The 15,988-nt window shown below is 47.2% G+C and overlaps 1 protein-coding gene across 5 annotated transcripts in view; it reads left to right on the top strand.

The window, feature by feature from the left end:
• The first annotated feature begins 220 nt into the window (after positions 1-220).
• PLXND1 (plexin D1) overlaps positions 221-15,988 on the top strand; it is a 109,857-nt gene continuing 94,089 nt past the window's right edge. Inside the window, exon 1 of one of the 5 annotated variants that reach the window (XM_073574967.1) lies at positions 221-1,474. In XM_073574967.1, coding sequence (XP_073431068.1) covers positions 287-1,474 — 1,188 coding nt within the window. In that variant the 5' untranslated portion in view covers positions 221-286. Of the gene's footprint in view, positions 1,481-11,974; positions 12,056-12,624; positions 12,733-15,988 lie in introns of those variants that run through there. The other 4 variants (XM_073574966.1, XM_073574969.1, XM_073574970.1 and 1 more) reach the window with 4 other exon arrangements.

Below are 15,988 nucleotides of genomic sequence, written 5' to 3'. Positions count from 1 at the left end.
GGGAGAGGGAAGAGACAGGGGGCTGCAGGAGATGGGGGAGAGGGAAGAGACAGGGGGCTGCAGGAGGTGGGGGAGAGGGAAGAGACGGGGGGCTGCAGGAGATGGGGGAGAGGGAAGAGACGGGGGGCTGCAGGAGGTGGGGGAGAGGGAAGAGACTGATCTGTGACAGTCTGCAAAGTTAGAGAACAAATGAGAGTGCAGGAGGAGTGAGGGGGAGGGTCGCTGAGGCTGGGGGGCTGCACACAGGGATCCCGGAGCAGAGCAGCACCAGCCAGCTGTGAGACCGATGCCATGCAGCTCTGTGCCGGCACCAGCTGAGCCTGCTCTGCCCCTCATGGCTCCAGCCCTCGGGATCGCGCTCCTCCTGCTTCTGGCCCCGGCTTTTGGGCTTGAACTGATCAACAGGTTCCACTGCCTGCAGCCCGCGAACAGCTTCGCCCTGGACGGCGCCGGACACCGGGTCTACCTGGCCGCCGTCAACCACCTGTACCAGCTGAGCGGGGACCTGCGCCTGGAGCTGGAGGAGCCCACGGGGCCCGTGCAGGACTCCCCCCTGTGCCATGCCCCCCAGATCCCGGAGTCCTCCTGCGAGTTCCCCAAGACGTGGACCCCCAACTATAACAAGCTCCTGGAGCTGGACGCGGAGCAGGGGCTCCTCCTGGCCTGCGGCTCCGTCCACCAGGGACTGTGCGAGCTGCGCGTCCTGGGGAACATAAGCGAGCGCGCCGTGCCATTCCCCCCGCGCAGTGTGGTGCCCAGCATGCTGAACGTGGCCGCCAACCACCCCAACGCCTCCACCGTGGGGCTGCTGCTCCGGGGCCAGGAGGGAGGCACCAGGCTGCTGGTGGGGGCCACCTACACCGGCTACGGGAGCCAGTTCTTCTCCTGGAACAACAGTGTGGCGGATCTGCGCTTTGAGAACAGCCCTGAGATCTCCATCCGGGCGCTGAACACCAGCCACCCCACCCGGCTCTTCACCTTTGACATTAGCCCCTCGGATGATAATATCTTCAAGGTCAAACAGGGCAGCAAAGTGCAGAACCGCATGGTGTTCGTGCGGGCATTCCTCCAGGGCGGGTTTGGTTACCTGGCCATGAATGTAGACCCCGCCTCCACGGAGAAGGAGAGCTTACCCAGCAGCGTCCTGGCGCGGATCTGCCTGAAGCCGGATCCGCGGGGAGAGCCGCGCAAACTCACCGAATCCTACATCCAGCTGAGGTTGCGCTGCCAGGGGCCCCTGGGCTCTCTGTATGGGCGCCTGCTCTCCGTGTTCGCCGAGCCCGGCCGGATATTCGGGCTGTTCGAGGGGAAAAAAGAGGCTGCGCTCTGCGCATTTGGGCTGGAGGAAGTGGGGCGCAAGATCCGCGGGGCGCGCAGCGGCTGCTTCGTGACCCCCGGAAATGGAGAGGTGTCAGTGCTGGCCAGTGTGGTGCAAGGAAGTGGCCCCAGCTGTGAGAGGAAGAACATCCTGAAGGTAAAGGTAATACTGGCAATTATGGGTATAGTCCTTGGGTCCTGTATGTAGAAGTGCATGTTAGCATTGTTGCATAAATATGTGCACCCTAATTTAATGAAGACCACCACTAATTCTAATCATCTGGAATGAAAGGGCTCTAAACCCAAGGTTGGACGTACCATTGGTGCAACCTGTGCAGCCCTACAGGGGTCCAAGAGGTCAAAAGGCCACATCTAGCTCCAAAGCAGGAGAAAAGGTGCATTATGATGAGCTATTGGATTGCACAGGGGCCCTCTTCTGCCTCACACTGTCTAAACCCTTTGGTACTGCTTAGAGATTTCACTTATGCGGGGTCTCCATATTATCACAGCATGAAGGCTGCACTTGTCAGTAGTGCAGCCTCAGGCCTTGGCCCATTTTGGTATCCACTTTGATCTACTTATTGGCGGCTTTACAAGAATGAAGCATGGCTCTGTGAGCCTAGAGGAATGTATGGGGTAGCACTATGAGGCATGGATCTCTGAGCCTAGAGGAATGGATGGGGCGGCTCTATGAAGCATGGATCTCTGAACCTAGAGGAATGGATGGGGCGGCTCTATGAAGCATGGATCTCTGAACCTAGAGGAATGGATGGGGTGGCTCTATGAGGCATGGATCTCTGAACCTAGAGTAAGGGATGGAGTGGCTCTATAAGGCATGGATCTCTGAGCCTAGAGGAATGGATGGGTTGGCTCTATGAGGCATGGATCTCTGAGCCTAGAGGAATGGATGGAGTGGCTCTATGAGGCATGGATCTCTGAGCCTAGAGGAATGGATGGAGTGGCTCTATGAGGCATGGATCTCTGAACCTAGAGGAATGGATGGGGTGGCTCTATGAGGCATGGGTCTCTGAGCCTAGAGGAATGGATGGGGTGGCTCTATGAGGCATGGGTCTCTGAGCCTAGAGGAATGGATGGGGTGGCTCTGAGGCATGGGTCTCTGGGCCTAGAGGAATGGATGGGGTGGCTCTATGAGGCATGGATCTCTGAGGCTAGAGGAATTGATGGGGTAGCTCTATGAGGCATGGATCTCTGAGCCTAGAGGAATGGATGGAGTGGCTCTATGAGGCATGGATCTCTGAACCTAGAGGAATGGATGGGGTGGCTCTATGAGGCATGGATCTCTGAGGCTAGAGGAATGGATGGGGTGGCTCTATGAGGCATGGATCTCTGAGGCTAGAGGAATGGATGGGGTGGCTCTATGAGGCATGGACCTCTGAACCTAGAGGAATGGATGGGGTGGCTCTATGAGGCATGGATCTCTGAGGCTAGAGGAATGGATGGGGTGGCTCTATGAGGCATGGATCTCTGAGGCTAGAGGAATGGATGGGGTGGCTCTATGAGGCATGGATCTCAGAGGCTAGAGGAATGGATGGCGTGGCTCTATGAGGCATGGATCTCTGAACCTAGAGGAATGGATGGGGTGGCTCTATGAGGCATGGATCTCTGAACCTAGAGGAATGGATGGGGTGGCTCTATGAGGCATGGATCTCTGAACCTAGATGAATGGATGGGGTGGCTCTATGAGGCATGGATCTCTGAGGCTAGAGGAATGGATGGGGTGGCTCTATGAGGCATGGGTCTCTGAGCCTAGAGGAATGGATGGGGTGGCTCTATGAGGCATGGGTCTCTGGGCCTAGAGGAATGGATGGGGTGGCTCTATGAGGCATGGATCTCTGAGGCTAGAGGAATGGATGGGGTGGCTCTATGAGGCATGGACCTCTGAACCTAGAGGAATGGATGGGGTGGCTCTATGAGGCATGGATCTCTGAGGCTAGAGGAATGGATGGGGTGGCTCTATGAGGCATGGATCTCTGAGGCTAGAGGAATGGATGGGGTGGCTCTATGAGGCATGGATCTCAGAGGCTAGAGGAATGGATGGCGTGGCTCTATGAGGCATGGATCTCTGAACCTAGAGGAATGGATGGGGTGGCTCTATGAGGCATGGATCTCTGAACCTAGAGGAATGGATGGGGTGGCTCTATGAGGCATGGATCTCTGAACCTAGATGAATGGATGGGGTGGCTCTATGAGGCATGGATCTCTGAGGCTAGAGGAATGGATGGGGTGGCTCTATGAGGCATGGGTCTCTGAGCCTAGAGGAATGGATGGGGTGGCTCTATGAGGCATGGGTCTCTGGGCCTAGAGGAATGGATGGGGTGGCTCTATGAGGCATGGATCTCTGAGGCTAGAGGAATGGATGGGGTGGCTCTATGAGGCATGGACCTCTGAACCTAGAGGAATGGATGGGGTGGCTCTATGAGGCATGGATCTCTGAGGCTAGAGGAATGGATGGGGTGGCTCTATGAGGCATGGATCTCTGAGGCTAGAGGAATGGATGGGGTGGCTCTATGAGGCATGGATCTCTGAGGCTAGAGGAATGGATGGCGTGGCTCCATGAGGCATGGATCTCTGAACCTAGAGGAATGGATGGGGTGGCTCTATGAGGCATGGATCTCTGAACCTAGAGGAATGGATGGGGTGGCTCTATGAGGCATGGATCTCTGAACCTAGATGAATGGATGGGGTGGCTCTATGAGGCATGGATCTCTGAGGCTAGAGGAATGGATGGGGTGGCTCTATGAGGCATGGATCTCTGAACCTAGAGGAATGGATGGGGTGGCTCTATGAGGCATGGATCTCTGAGGCTAGAGGAATGGATGGGGTGGCTCTATGAGGCATGGATCTCTGAACCTAGAGGAATGGATGGGGTGGCTCTATGAGGCATGGATCTCTGAGCCTAGAGGAATGGATGGGGTGACTGAGGCATGGATCTCTGAGGCTAGAGGAATGGATGGGGTGGCTCTATGAGGCATGGACCTCTGAACCTAGAGGAATGGATGGGGTGTCTCTATGAGGCATGGATCTCTGAGGCTAGAGGAATGGATGGGGTGGCTCTATGAGGCATGGATCTCTGAGGCTAGAGGAATGGATGGGGTGGCTCTATGAGGCATGGATCTCTGAGCCTAGAGGAATGGATGGGGTGGCTCTATGAGGCATGGATCTCTGAGCCTAGAGGAATGGATGGGGTGGCTCTATGAGGCATGGATCTCTGAGCCTAGAGGAATGGATCTCTGAGCCTAGATGAATGGATGGGGTGGCTCTATGAGGCATGGATCTCTGAGCCTAGAGGAATGGATCTCTGAGCCTAGAGGATTGGATGGGGTGGCTCTATGAACCATGGATCTCTGAGCCTAGAGGATTGGATGGGGTGGATACTGGAATAATTGAAAGTCAAATGGGGCCAATGGATCGCTTGCATTTTTTGGCTTAATTTTAGCCTGAACCATGCCCACTTTGTATAGGATGGTGGAGTCTCTTTTGTGGGTGCAGTTGTCAGTAATGTGCCAGGTCTGAGTGAACATGAGTCTATTTCCTGTACTTGCGGCCACAGCAATTGTATGCTATACTGTGGTCACCAAGATGTTCTGCAGCAGCATCCTGACCTGAGCAACCACAAGTTAGAATATCACAGACCTGATACTTCTCATACCTGAGGGTTCAAGTCTAGACAATAGTCTACAAGCTGAGCACATCAGGAGCTTTTCTCTCCCAAGTCCTAGTAGTTTGCAACAATGTATCAGTCTGGAGTCCAGGCTAGATAAAGATGTCCTGTCACCAGGTGAAAATGGGCAGTTTTTGTTATTTATGTTGCTCCCCTGAGTATTTGTTTTAGTTTTTTTTTCTTTTGCAGAATATAAAGGCTAGCCTATGTCCCATCCCCTGATGACGCCGCTAGCGTGGTGAAACATGTTGGGGGGACGCCGATGCTAACATTTGTTGTCCTATTCTGCCAATATGTATTAGTATACCGGGTGCTCTACACTCTCTAAGTATAAATTACTAGGGATACGTCATAAAATAGCCGCAGACTTCTGAGACAGATTAGGGACAAAACAGTTTATACCCTTTGTATATTCTTTATTGTAATTAATAGAAATAAAAGGTAAAATGTACGGACTTCTAGTGAGGGTTTATTAGGAGTTCTCCCCAATTTGGAAATTATATATATATGTCCCCCTCCAAAGACCATCTTAGTTCCTTAGTTGCAGAACTTGATTCACAAAATACTTAAACCCCGTTTATTACGGCAGATGGATAACAGCACTTTAGTCCGGACCCCCGCGCTTCTGATCTGGGCTTGGGCCCGGCCTTTTAGAGTTGCTAAATAAATTAAAAATTAGGCGATTAATCACAGGGAACTTCGGGAAGGTGATTGAGCAATTAAAAAATTGCCTTTTTGTCTGAAGCCTGTTGCTTTAAGAATGACCAGACATTAAAGATGTGAAATTCCCTGAGGTCGCTCCTCCATAATTGTGAGACATATGGTATTCTGTTCCCACACACGTCACCTTTCGGACTGACCCTTTGCTGTGGATGACCCTTCTGTTGCACCAGGGGCATGCCCGGCATAACTGACCTTGTGTAGTTTATTTATAGCCGGGGGTGTGAGAGTTGTGAGAGGTCCTCATTCTGCCATCCTGGCACTTGTAGTTCTACAACCGCTTCTTATTCCAGTTTTATCTTTGCATAAGTTTCCTGTATGATCTCCGCACAGCAGGATAAAACCAACAGAGACATCAGGGGGGCATGATGCCCAATTGGGGGACACGAGGTCTGAACTTGTCTGGTGCCTCCTTGATGTGACTTCTTCCTTGGGATTTTGCCAGGCTGAATGATTTTCATTACTTTACTCCTTGTAAGCAGTTTGTCCAAAGGTAGCCGAAATAATAATAATAAAAAAAAAATCAGCATACGTTGTCACAGCCGCCTGAGTGACGCTTTGCGGGACCCAAAAAAAGCGTAAAATATAAATATGTAGCGAAAAAGTTACTTTGTATCAAGTCACAAGAGAGAATAAAACCCAGTGTTTGATTTAAGGGGGAATTATGTCATTCCGCACATCAAGCTTCCAATTCGCTGTTGTTAAATTTGCGGCAGACTTACGGGAATGGGATCGAGTTTTATTACTTGTTCTAGTAAAAAGGAAGCAAAGTGGTGAAGTTTATGGACTGAGTAAACTTCCTCCCGAAGGGAGACGTCGGGACAGAGAGGGGTATAAAGGCAGACACAGTCCGAGCAGGGAACCACTGACACCTGAATGTAAGACTGTTCACAGCCTTTGTTACAATGTATCGGTGCAGGTAAGGCCACGTTCACACGGTCAGTATTTGTAAGTCAATGTCAGGAGTGGAACTTTCAGAGGAAAAGTATCATAGAAAGACGTCAGCACTTCTGTATTTCTCACCCTCTCCTGGTTTTGGCTTATAAATACTGATGTAAAATACTGACCAAATACTGAGCGTGTGAACGTGGCCTAAAAGGAATCAATCTGACACCCTGGCTGTCCACCTTATAGAGGATCGTCTAGACTGGTTGCAAATGTAGCAAACCCTCAGCTGGAAGGAAGTGTTAGGCCGGGGTCACACTAACCGACGCAAAATACGGTCAGTATTTTACATGCGTAATATGGATGAATGGCCCCTAAATAGTGATCCGTATGTCATCCGTAATCAAGGTGTGGTCGCGTATTTTGCGCATGTAAGCATCTGTATGTAATCCGTATGGCGAGATTTTCTCGCAGGCTTGCAAAATGGACATATAATGGAGCCCTATGACAGGGTTTCTAGCAGAAAACAAAGGATAGATATAGACACATAGAGTGCATATACGGTATATATATATATATATATTCTATGTGTCTATATCTATTCATTCGTTTCTTTATTAAACCTGTCAGTGTGAGTTTACTGTATCGCGCACTGAATTGCCGGCTTTGCTAAAAGACACCGGGTGCGTATTTCTCGCAAGTCACAGGTCCGTGTGTAATCCGTATTTTTAGCGCACCCATAGACTTGCATTAGAATCATAGAATCATAGAATCATAGAATCGTAGAGTTGGAAGGGACCTCCTGGGCCATCTGGTCCAACCCCCTGCTCAAAGCAGGATTCGCTAAATCATCCCAGTCAGATGTCTGTCCAGCCTCTGTTTGAAGACTTCCATTGAAGGAGAACTCACCACTTCTCGTGGCAGCCTGTTCCACTCATTGATCACTCTAACTGTCAAAAAGTTTTTTCTAATATCTAATCTGTGTCTCTTCCCATTCAGTTTCATCCCATTGCTTCTAGTCTTTCCTTGTGCAAATGAGAATAAAGTTGATCCTTCTACAATGTGACAGCCCTTTAGATATTTGTAGACAGCTATTAAGTCTCCTCTCAGTCTTCTCTTTTGCAAACTAAACATTCCCAAATCCTGCAACCTTTCCTCATATGACAGGGTTTGCAGACCGGTCACCATTCTGGTCGCTCTTTTCTGAACTTGCTCCAGTTTGTTGATGTCTTTTTTAAAATGTGGTGCCCAAAACTGGACACAATATTCCAGATGAGGTCTGACCAAAGAGGAGTAGAGGGAAATAATGACTTCACGTGATCTAGACTGTATGCTTCTGTTAATACATCCTAGAATTGCATTTGCCTTTTTTGCTGCTGCATCACACTGTTGACTCATATTCAGTCTGTGATCTATTAGTATACCCAAGTCTTTTTCACATGTGCTGTCACTTAGCCCTATTCCTCCCATTCTATATATGCTTATTTCATTTTTATTGCCCAGATGTAGTACTTTGCATTTCTCCCTGTTAAAAACCATTCTGTTAGTTGCTGCCCACTTCTCCAGTTTATTTAAATCTTTTTGAATCCTCTCTCTCTCTTCTCTAGTATTAGCTATCCCTCCTAGCTTTGTGTCATCAGCAAATTTAATCAGTTTACCCTCAATTCCTTCATCTAAATCGTTGATAAAGATGTTGAACAATACAGGGCCCAGGACAGAGCCCTGTGGTACCCCACTTGAGACATTCTTCCAACTGGATGTACAGCCATTTACGACCACTCTTTGGGTCCGATCACTAAGCCAGTTATGAATCCACCTAACAGTTGCCTTGTCCATTCCATACTTAGTCATTTTTTCAATAAGGATTGTATGAGAGACTTTGTCAAATGCTTTGCTGAAGTCAAGATATACTATATCTACAGCATTTCCTTGATCCACCCAATCAGTGATACCGTCATAGAAGGAAATTAAGTTAGTCTGACATGACTTATTAGTTAGAAACCCATGCTGACTCTGTTTAATCACTTCATTCTTATCCAGGTATTGACATACATGTTGTTTAATAATTTGTTCAAAGATCTTTCCTGGTATAGAAGTCAGACTCACCGGCCTATAGTTGCCTGGGTCCACCTTCTTCCCCTTTTTGAAGATAGGAACAACATTTGCTCTTCTCCAGTCTTCTGGCACTTCTCCTGTTCTCCAAGAATTTTCAAAGATTATGGAGAGGGGTTCAAAAATTTCTTCTGCTATCTCCTTCAGTACTCTGGGGTGTAATTCATCTGGACCTGGAGACTTGAATTCATTTAGGTTAGCTAAGTGTTTCCTCACTATCTTTCTGTTTATAGATATCCTGGATTCTTCTATTCCCTTAATAGGACAGTGAATAACAGTTGATGTTGCATTTCCTTTCTGAGAGAAAACAGATGCAAAATAGGAATTTAAAAGTTCAGCCTTCTCAACATCCTGTCTTACCATTTCATCATTTTCATCCTGTAAAAATCCTATAGCATCTTTGACTTTTCTTTTACTTTTGACATATCCCCAAAATCCTTTATTATTGCTTTTGACATCTCTTGCAAGCCTCAGTTCATTTTCAGCTTTAGCTAATCTGATTTGGCGTTGGCGTACTACGGGCAGCATGCTGCGATTGGCACGGAGCGTAGAATACGGATGAGAAATATACGGCTGGTGCGAGTGACCCCATAGAGAATCATTGGTCCGTGTCTAATGCGTGCTTTTTGCGCCTCTCACTCGGCCGTATTCCTCGACAGTGTGACCCCGGCCTGAGGTCAAGACAAGTTTCAAGCATAAGCTCATGAAAGTGATCAGAAATTGAAAAATAAACTTTATTAGAAATTACACAAAACAATTGACACTTTAGGCTGTAAATGCTGAGCTTTTTCTGCTGCGCTTTATTCTCATGTTTTTGGCAGGTGTCCTCACCATAAGGCTATGTTCACTCACACTAGGCGTTTTTTCAGCGGTTTTCTTTATACTTTTTTTTAACGCATATTTTCAGCTGCATTTTTACAGTACCAGCAGAGTCTATGAGACTTCAGAAATCTCATGCACCGATTATCATGGACCCCTGAAACAGAGAAAACCTGATGATGCAGTAAAGGCGGCTAGTCCAAGAGGCCGGTCCCTGCCCAATCCTGATGAGTGACAGGTTCCTCCTGATACAAACACATAGGAAGAGACCGGTCACTCTAGGGGAGCGGTGTGAGAAGTCCTGGGGGTCCTGCCTCTTGGACAAGTCATCAATATGCATGGTCCCCAGCTTTGAAATGTATGTTTTCTCTGAAACGCCGTAGTGTTTCAGAATAAAACAACCTGTCTGAAGTGACAGAGCCGGAGCAATTGTTGGCTTCCAAAGTTAACGTTTATCCCAATAATTCCGCCGGTGCAGGGTCTGCTCACCTGCGGCAGCGGCCTCTTAGGTTAGGTGAAAGCAGATAATTGGGTGCAGCAGACTGTGACCCTACATATTAATATTTTGAGATATTTACAAAATATTTACACAAAATGTTGCTTTGTTTCTTGATGACACTTCACTTCGTCTCATAGACGGGATATGACATTGTTACTCTTCACGGGTTTTCTGAATCTGCCGTGCAAGTTTTGTGTGTTGTCAAATTTGTCAAGAATTGGAAAAAACTCACTCCCTTTAATCTATTCAAAAGATTTAGGCCTCATTGAGACGTCTGATTTTTTTCGCGTCTGATCAGAGTGTGGAACAAGTGTCATCTGATTTTCTTGTACGTGGAGAAATTAAGAGAAAAAAATTTCTTCACCTTCTCCATTCTGAGAGTTCGTGAATATCGACCTGCACTCATATGTCATCCGAGTGTGGTCCAAATTTTTTTGACTTGCATTGACAATTTTGATCTGACCCTCGGAGCAAAATTGGGCATGTCTCCAATACTTGCCGAGGGCCACTTGGTCCCAATAAAAAGCTGGACATGTGAATGGTCCCTTGGAATATCATGGGTACAAGTGCTATCCATTAAAATCATGGATAGGAGCCATACGCAAAAATCGCATGTCTGAATGAAGCTTTATTTCCACATAACCAGAGCTGCTTTCACAATTCTGCTGGATATCCGTTCCATACACAGGGATGTTTCTGCAGCCGGTAGTTGGATTTTCACAAACAGCGTTCACTTGCATAAGATTGAAATTAGTGCAAAATTTCAGTGACAATACACTAATTTTTCTTAATTCCCTGAGCTCCTACAATGTGCTGCTCTTTAGTAACAGAACTTTTCTGTGCGCAGTTCTGAATGTGACTGGAGTAGAGAGCATAATAGAAGTTAAATGCTGCATTTCTCAATGTATGAATTTCCTGTTTCATAGCACAGACAAAACTGATAATCTTATGTCTCAGAAGGGCAGTAACTTCACTTACTATTGATAGGACCAATATCCTGTAAAATTACAGTATTCACACAGGTGCATCACTGATTGTGGAGTCTTGACACTAGACCTCCAGCAGCTTGGATTGTGGCCTCTCCACTCTTCCTCCAGACTCTGGGACCGAGATTTCCAAGTTCTAGTGTGAAGTCTCCACCATCAGTGATGGTTTGGGGAGCCATGTCATCTGCTGGTGTAGGTCCACTGTGTTTTATCAAGACCAAAGTCAGCGCAGCCGTCTACCAGGACATTCTAGAGCTCTTCATGCTTCCCTCTGCCGACAAGCTTTATGGAGATGGAAATGTCATTCTCCAGCAGGACTTGGCCCCTGTCCACACTGCCAAAAGTACCAACACCTGGTGTAAGAACAACAGTATCACTGGGCTTGATTGGCAGCAAACTCACCTGACCTTAACCCCATAGAGAATCTATGGAGTATTGTCAAGAGGAAGATGAGAGACACCAGACCCAACAATGCAGACGAGCTGAAGGCTGCTATCAAAGCATCCTGGGCTTCCATAACCCCTCAGCAGTGCCACAGGCTGATCGCCTCCATGCCACACCGCATTGATGCAGTAATTGATGCAAAAGGAGCCCCGACCAAGTATTGAGGGCATTTACTGATCATACATTTCAGTAGGACAACATTTCGGATTTTACAATCATTTTTCAAGCTGGTGTTATAAAGTATTCTAATTTACTGAGATAATGACTTTTGGGTTTTCATTGGCTGTAATGTGAAGCAAAAAAAGAAGAAATATGCAGCACTCACCAATGTAGCTGAAAAACTGTGAGTCTTTATTTCACATAATTTCCATCAAATGTGTGGACATGCAGGACGTGGAGGAATGCTAGGGGAGGGAGGTGCCGGACAACGGCTGTTTCGCGATTACTCGCTTCTACGGGTCTCACCTGGCGAGTAATCGCGAAACGGCCGTTGTCCGGCACCTCCCTCCCCTAGCATTCCTCCACGTCCTGCATGTCCACACATTTGATGGAAATTATGTGAAATAAAGACTCAGTTTTTCAGCTACATTGGTGAGTGCTGCATATTTCTTCTTTTTTTGCTTGACATTGAAATATTCATGTTTTTTCAAGCAAGCGCCTCCATTTTTTGTCTGAATCATATGCCGCAATACTTCAGATAAACAGCTCCGTCTGGTAATGTGGTGATTTGTGTGCCCTAGTATGCCGTTCATCTGTTTGCTCTTTGCTGGGATCATTTCATTGGCTGTAAGCCATAAACATTAACAGAAATAAACCCGTGACATAGATCACTCTGTGTGTAATGACTCTATAGAGTAGAGGAGAGTCACTTTTTCTATTGTAGAATTGAACTAAATTCACTTTTTGATGAGATTGTAATTTTGCGAGATGCACCTGTATTTACGGGGGCAGCATTGATGGGAGACGACCCCACATTTTGAGCCTGATCCCAGCTGTGTTGTCAGACCTTGCACCGGCCCTGTCTTATCAGCACAGGTTACAGTCCTTGCTCCCCTAGAACAATTGGCTTTACGGCAGCCTATAGACACAGCTCTGCACCATCGGCCTCTATAAGCTCACACCTGCACGCAGTCCTGTGAGAGTATCGGTGCAGTAGCAGTGGCGAGGTCACACGTTATAGGTGACAGCACAAGGCACAGGAGATGATTGAGCCCTACTTAAAGGGAAAAAAATGCATGGATACTGCAAAAAAAGAAGCAAAAAATTGGGTATTTTCCAAATTTTAATATAATCTTAATCTTCTCGCTTTGGTCTCCTTTTTTCTTTCATGTCACTTTAGTCGTTTAGACGTCTAATTACTCATAAATGCCTGGGAGATTTATTTTTGACGGCTGCTATTTCCATCTGAGTATACGTCGTGGATATTTTTGTGCTTCCTTCTTACATGTACAGTCAGTAATTATATTAGGACTATTATACTGGACTCTGCATGGAAGAAGAAAATCTAGCGGGAGGTCGACGGTGGGGGGCATGTAAGAAAAGGACATTAAACCTGCAATCAGTCTTCACTTGCTAATTATCTATTGCTCTCTGTTATCAGCCACTTCAGCCTAGCTTCTCTCCGGGGATTGCATACAACATTCCACAGATATAATTACATCAAATGTTGAGCGCCCCCATATATTTTTGCCTTTCGTGTCTTGAGTTACATGTTTTCTTCTCCACTCACATCTAAAGCTGAAGCGAGGATTGTGCTGGTTTCCTGTTACCGGAGTGCAGAGCATTGTGGGAGCTCAGATATTACGGGGTTAGAGCTCAGCGGAGTGGAAATCAACCGCTATCTGTATTCAAGGTCAACTGGTAAAAAAAAAATTTGGAAGCAGCTTTGGATGTGAATGGAGGAAACAAAAGAGCAAAGTTTTTACAAAGTTACCAGACTTCTTCTGTACGCCGTCTCACCCATGATGCGGGGACCCCATAGCGGTCATGTCTGGTACATGAAAAGTAAAGAACACGTATGTGCGGCGATACTCGATACCGCTATATAATTCCGCTGCCGCTTTATGAGAGGGCTGTGGATGTAAAGATGCCAGAAGAGTGAATTCCGACTCCTCTTTTAGCCAATAAAGCATTTTCTGGGAGGGAAATAAAGAGTTAGTTTGTTTTCCCACGTCCTCTGTCCCCTGCGCCTTAATGAGTCACAGACGCTCGCATCCCGCACTGAGCTCACAGCTGCTCCATTTCCCACGTCCCCTCCATGTGGAAATCCGGAATAACTTGGATGTAGCAAGTAGCCCTTTTACCCCGGGAAGGCGTACAATGCAGGGACTACTATTCCTGTTCTCCCCTTAAGATCAGTTATGTCATGGGTTTGTAACCTGTAGCCCTCCAACTGTTGCAAAACTACAACTCCCAGCATGCCCCGACAGCTGTAAGCCAGATTTATCAGGTAGTCCCTCTACCGTGGGCAGGGGTGTAATCAGTGTCGGACTGGGGTGCCAGGGGCCCAGCAGTAACATTGACTTTGGGGGCCCACTTTTCACCTGCATACAGATATTACACAAATTGACCTATAACTCTATATAATAATAAACTGGGTAGTTTGGCTAATGAAGGATGAGATGCTGCTTTTTTTCTGTGCAGAGTAAATCAAGTGAATTACACAAAGTACTGCCCATACGGTGGGGTTGGCGGCCCAGATCTGCTCAGGGGCCCACCGGGGGATTCCCCTGTTACGCTATGGGCCAGTCCGAGCCTGAGTGTAATGTAGGATTAGGCCGGGATCACACATGCAAGGAATATGGCCGAGTCTCGCATGTTAATACTCGGAGCGTGCAGCCACATAGCAATACATGGAGCCGCACGCTCCGCTCCTGAGTGCCGGCGGCAGTGCCGGGTATTGACATGCGAGACTCGGCCGTATTCCTCGCATGTGTGATCCCGACATAATAGAAAAAAATGGAGTCCGGCTCGACAGGACTGGATTTTCCTTTCTTTTAATTTTTCAAAAGAAATTATAGTGCATACAAAAGAAAATGTTCATGGTCGACATGACCCAATCCGTTGTCGCATTGATTTGCAAATTGTGGCCTTCCAGTTGGTGCAAAACTACAATTCCCAGCATGCACTGACAGCTACTGGCTGGACGGAGCAAGTAACGCCCTACCCTAATGCAGGCTGGTATTTCTACTCTCCATGAGACCAGTTACCTCCTTGGTTTGCACCCTATGCCCCTCTAGCAAAACTGCAACTCCCGCCAACATGCCTAAACAGCCCGAGACTGAGGCTGTGCGCACACGTGGCGGATTCTGCTGCGGAGTACAGTACCACTAAAATGAATGGAAAATGAAAACCGTAGTGCACATGCTGCGGATATTTCCACGGTTTCAAAACCGCAGCATGTCAATTCTTTGTTCGGATTCCGCAGCGGTTTAGCACCTGCTCCATGGCAGAGGTCAACCCGCAGGGGAAAACCACAGAAAATCTGCAGATAAACCGCGATTTACCTGCGTTTTTTTGACAAATCCGCGCGGAAAAATCCGCAGCAGAATCCGCAACGTGTGCACACACCCTGAAAGTAGCTAGTACTCTCTATTCCATGGGCAGACATGCAATGTAGAGACTAATATTTCTGTGTTCCTCACTTGTTCACAATCTGGGGCCTTCCGGCTGGTATGAACTACAAATCCCAGAATTCCCTAATTGTTTGCAGACCATGCAAGCTGAAGGCTGTCATTTTGCAACAGCTAAAGAGCCACAGGTTGGAGGCCATAAAATATCCCTCCTAAATAAACTGCAGTGCATTTGTGTTTCTTTAAACCTTATTTGGGGAATTGCATTATGAGCAATTGTCTAATGCAATGTTACTATCAGAATTAACCCCTAAATTCAGCAGCGATTACAGCAAGTTGTCTGGTCACAAGTTGGAGCCCATGTGTTTCTTCTAAAATGTGCTATACACACTTCTGTTTGAATCCACTTTAAATAATGTGGATCCTGAGTTTGGTTTACAAATACTGATGTAAAATACTGAACGTGTGAACGCGGCCTTAAAGTCAGCGAGTCCAGTAATGGCCGTATTCCTCCACTGTCACGGTGAGCCGATGATCACCGCTGCAGCCACTTCTACTTTGGCAAGACCAGGGAAAGGGATTTTGGTGCAGCAGAATTTGCTTTTACGTTATCTCTTTATGCATTCTATAACAACGAGGTGCATTTGTAAAGAGGCAATCGCTAAAATAGCAATTCCCCAACATATTTTAGATGGCTGAATCTTGACCTTTTATCTTTCTAGTTCTGCATTCTACAAAGTTTAGAGATTCAGTAAGTTTTGGTTGTTGGGGGAAATCTGCTGGAGGAAGAGCGATGTCTGGGAGCAATTTATGAAATGGGCATTTGGAGCACAATGCAGATTACAAGATCTATGTCAGATGTGTTTGCAGCGCAACGTTTGAGCTGGTTATAATAATCCTGCTCAGCGTCTGCCATACATTCGCGGCAGACGCGTTTTACGTCCTTCCATTG

The sequence above is a fragment of the Dendrobates tinctorius genome, unplaced genomic scaffold (genome assembly GCF_039654945.1).
Source record: "Dendrobates tinctorius isolate UK_male_01 unplaced genomic scaffold, ASM3965494v1 ptg000041l, whole genome shotgun sequence".
Taxonomy (NCBI): Eukaryota; Metazoa; Chordata; class Amphibia; order Anura; family Dendrobatidae; genus Dendrobates; species Dendrobates tinctorius.
Note: the sequence above shows the minus strand (reverse complement) of the source record. Positions and strands in the feature narration are given on the sequence as shown.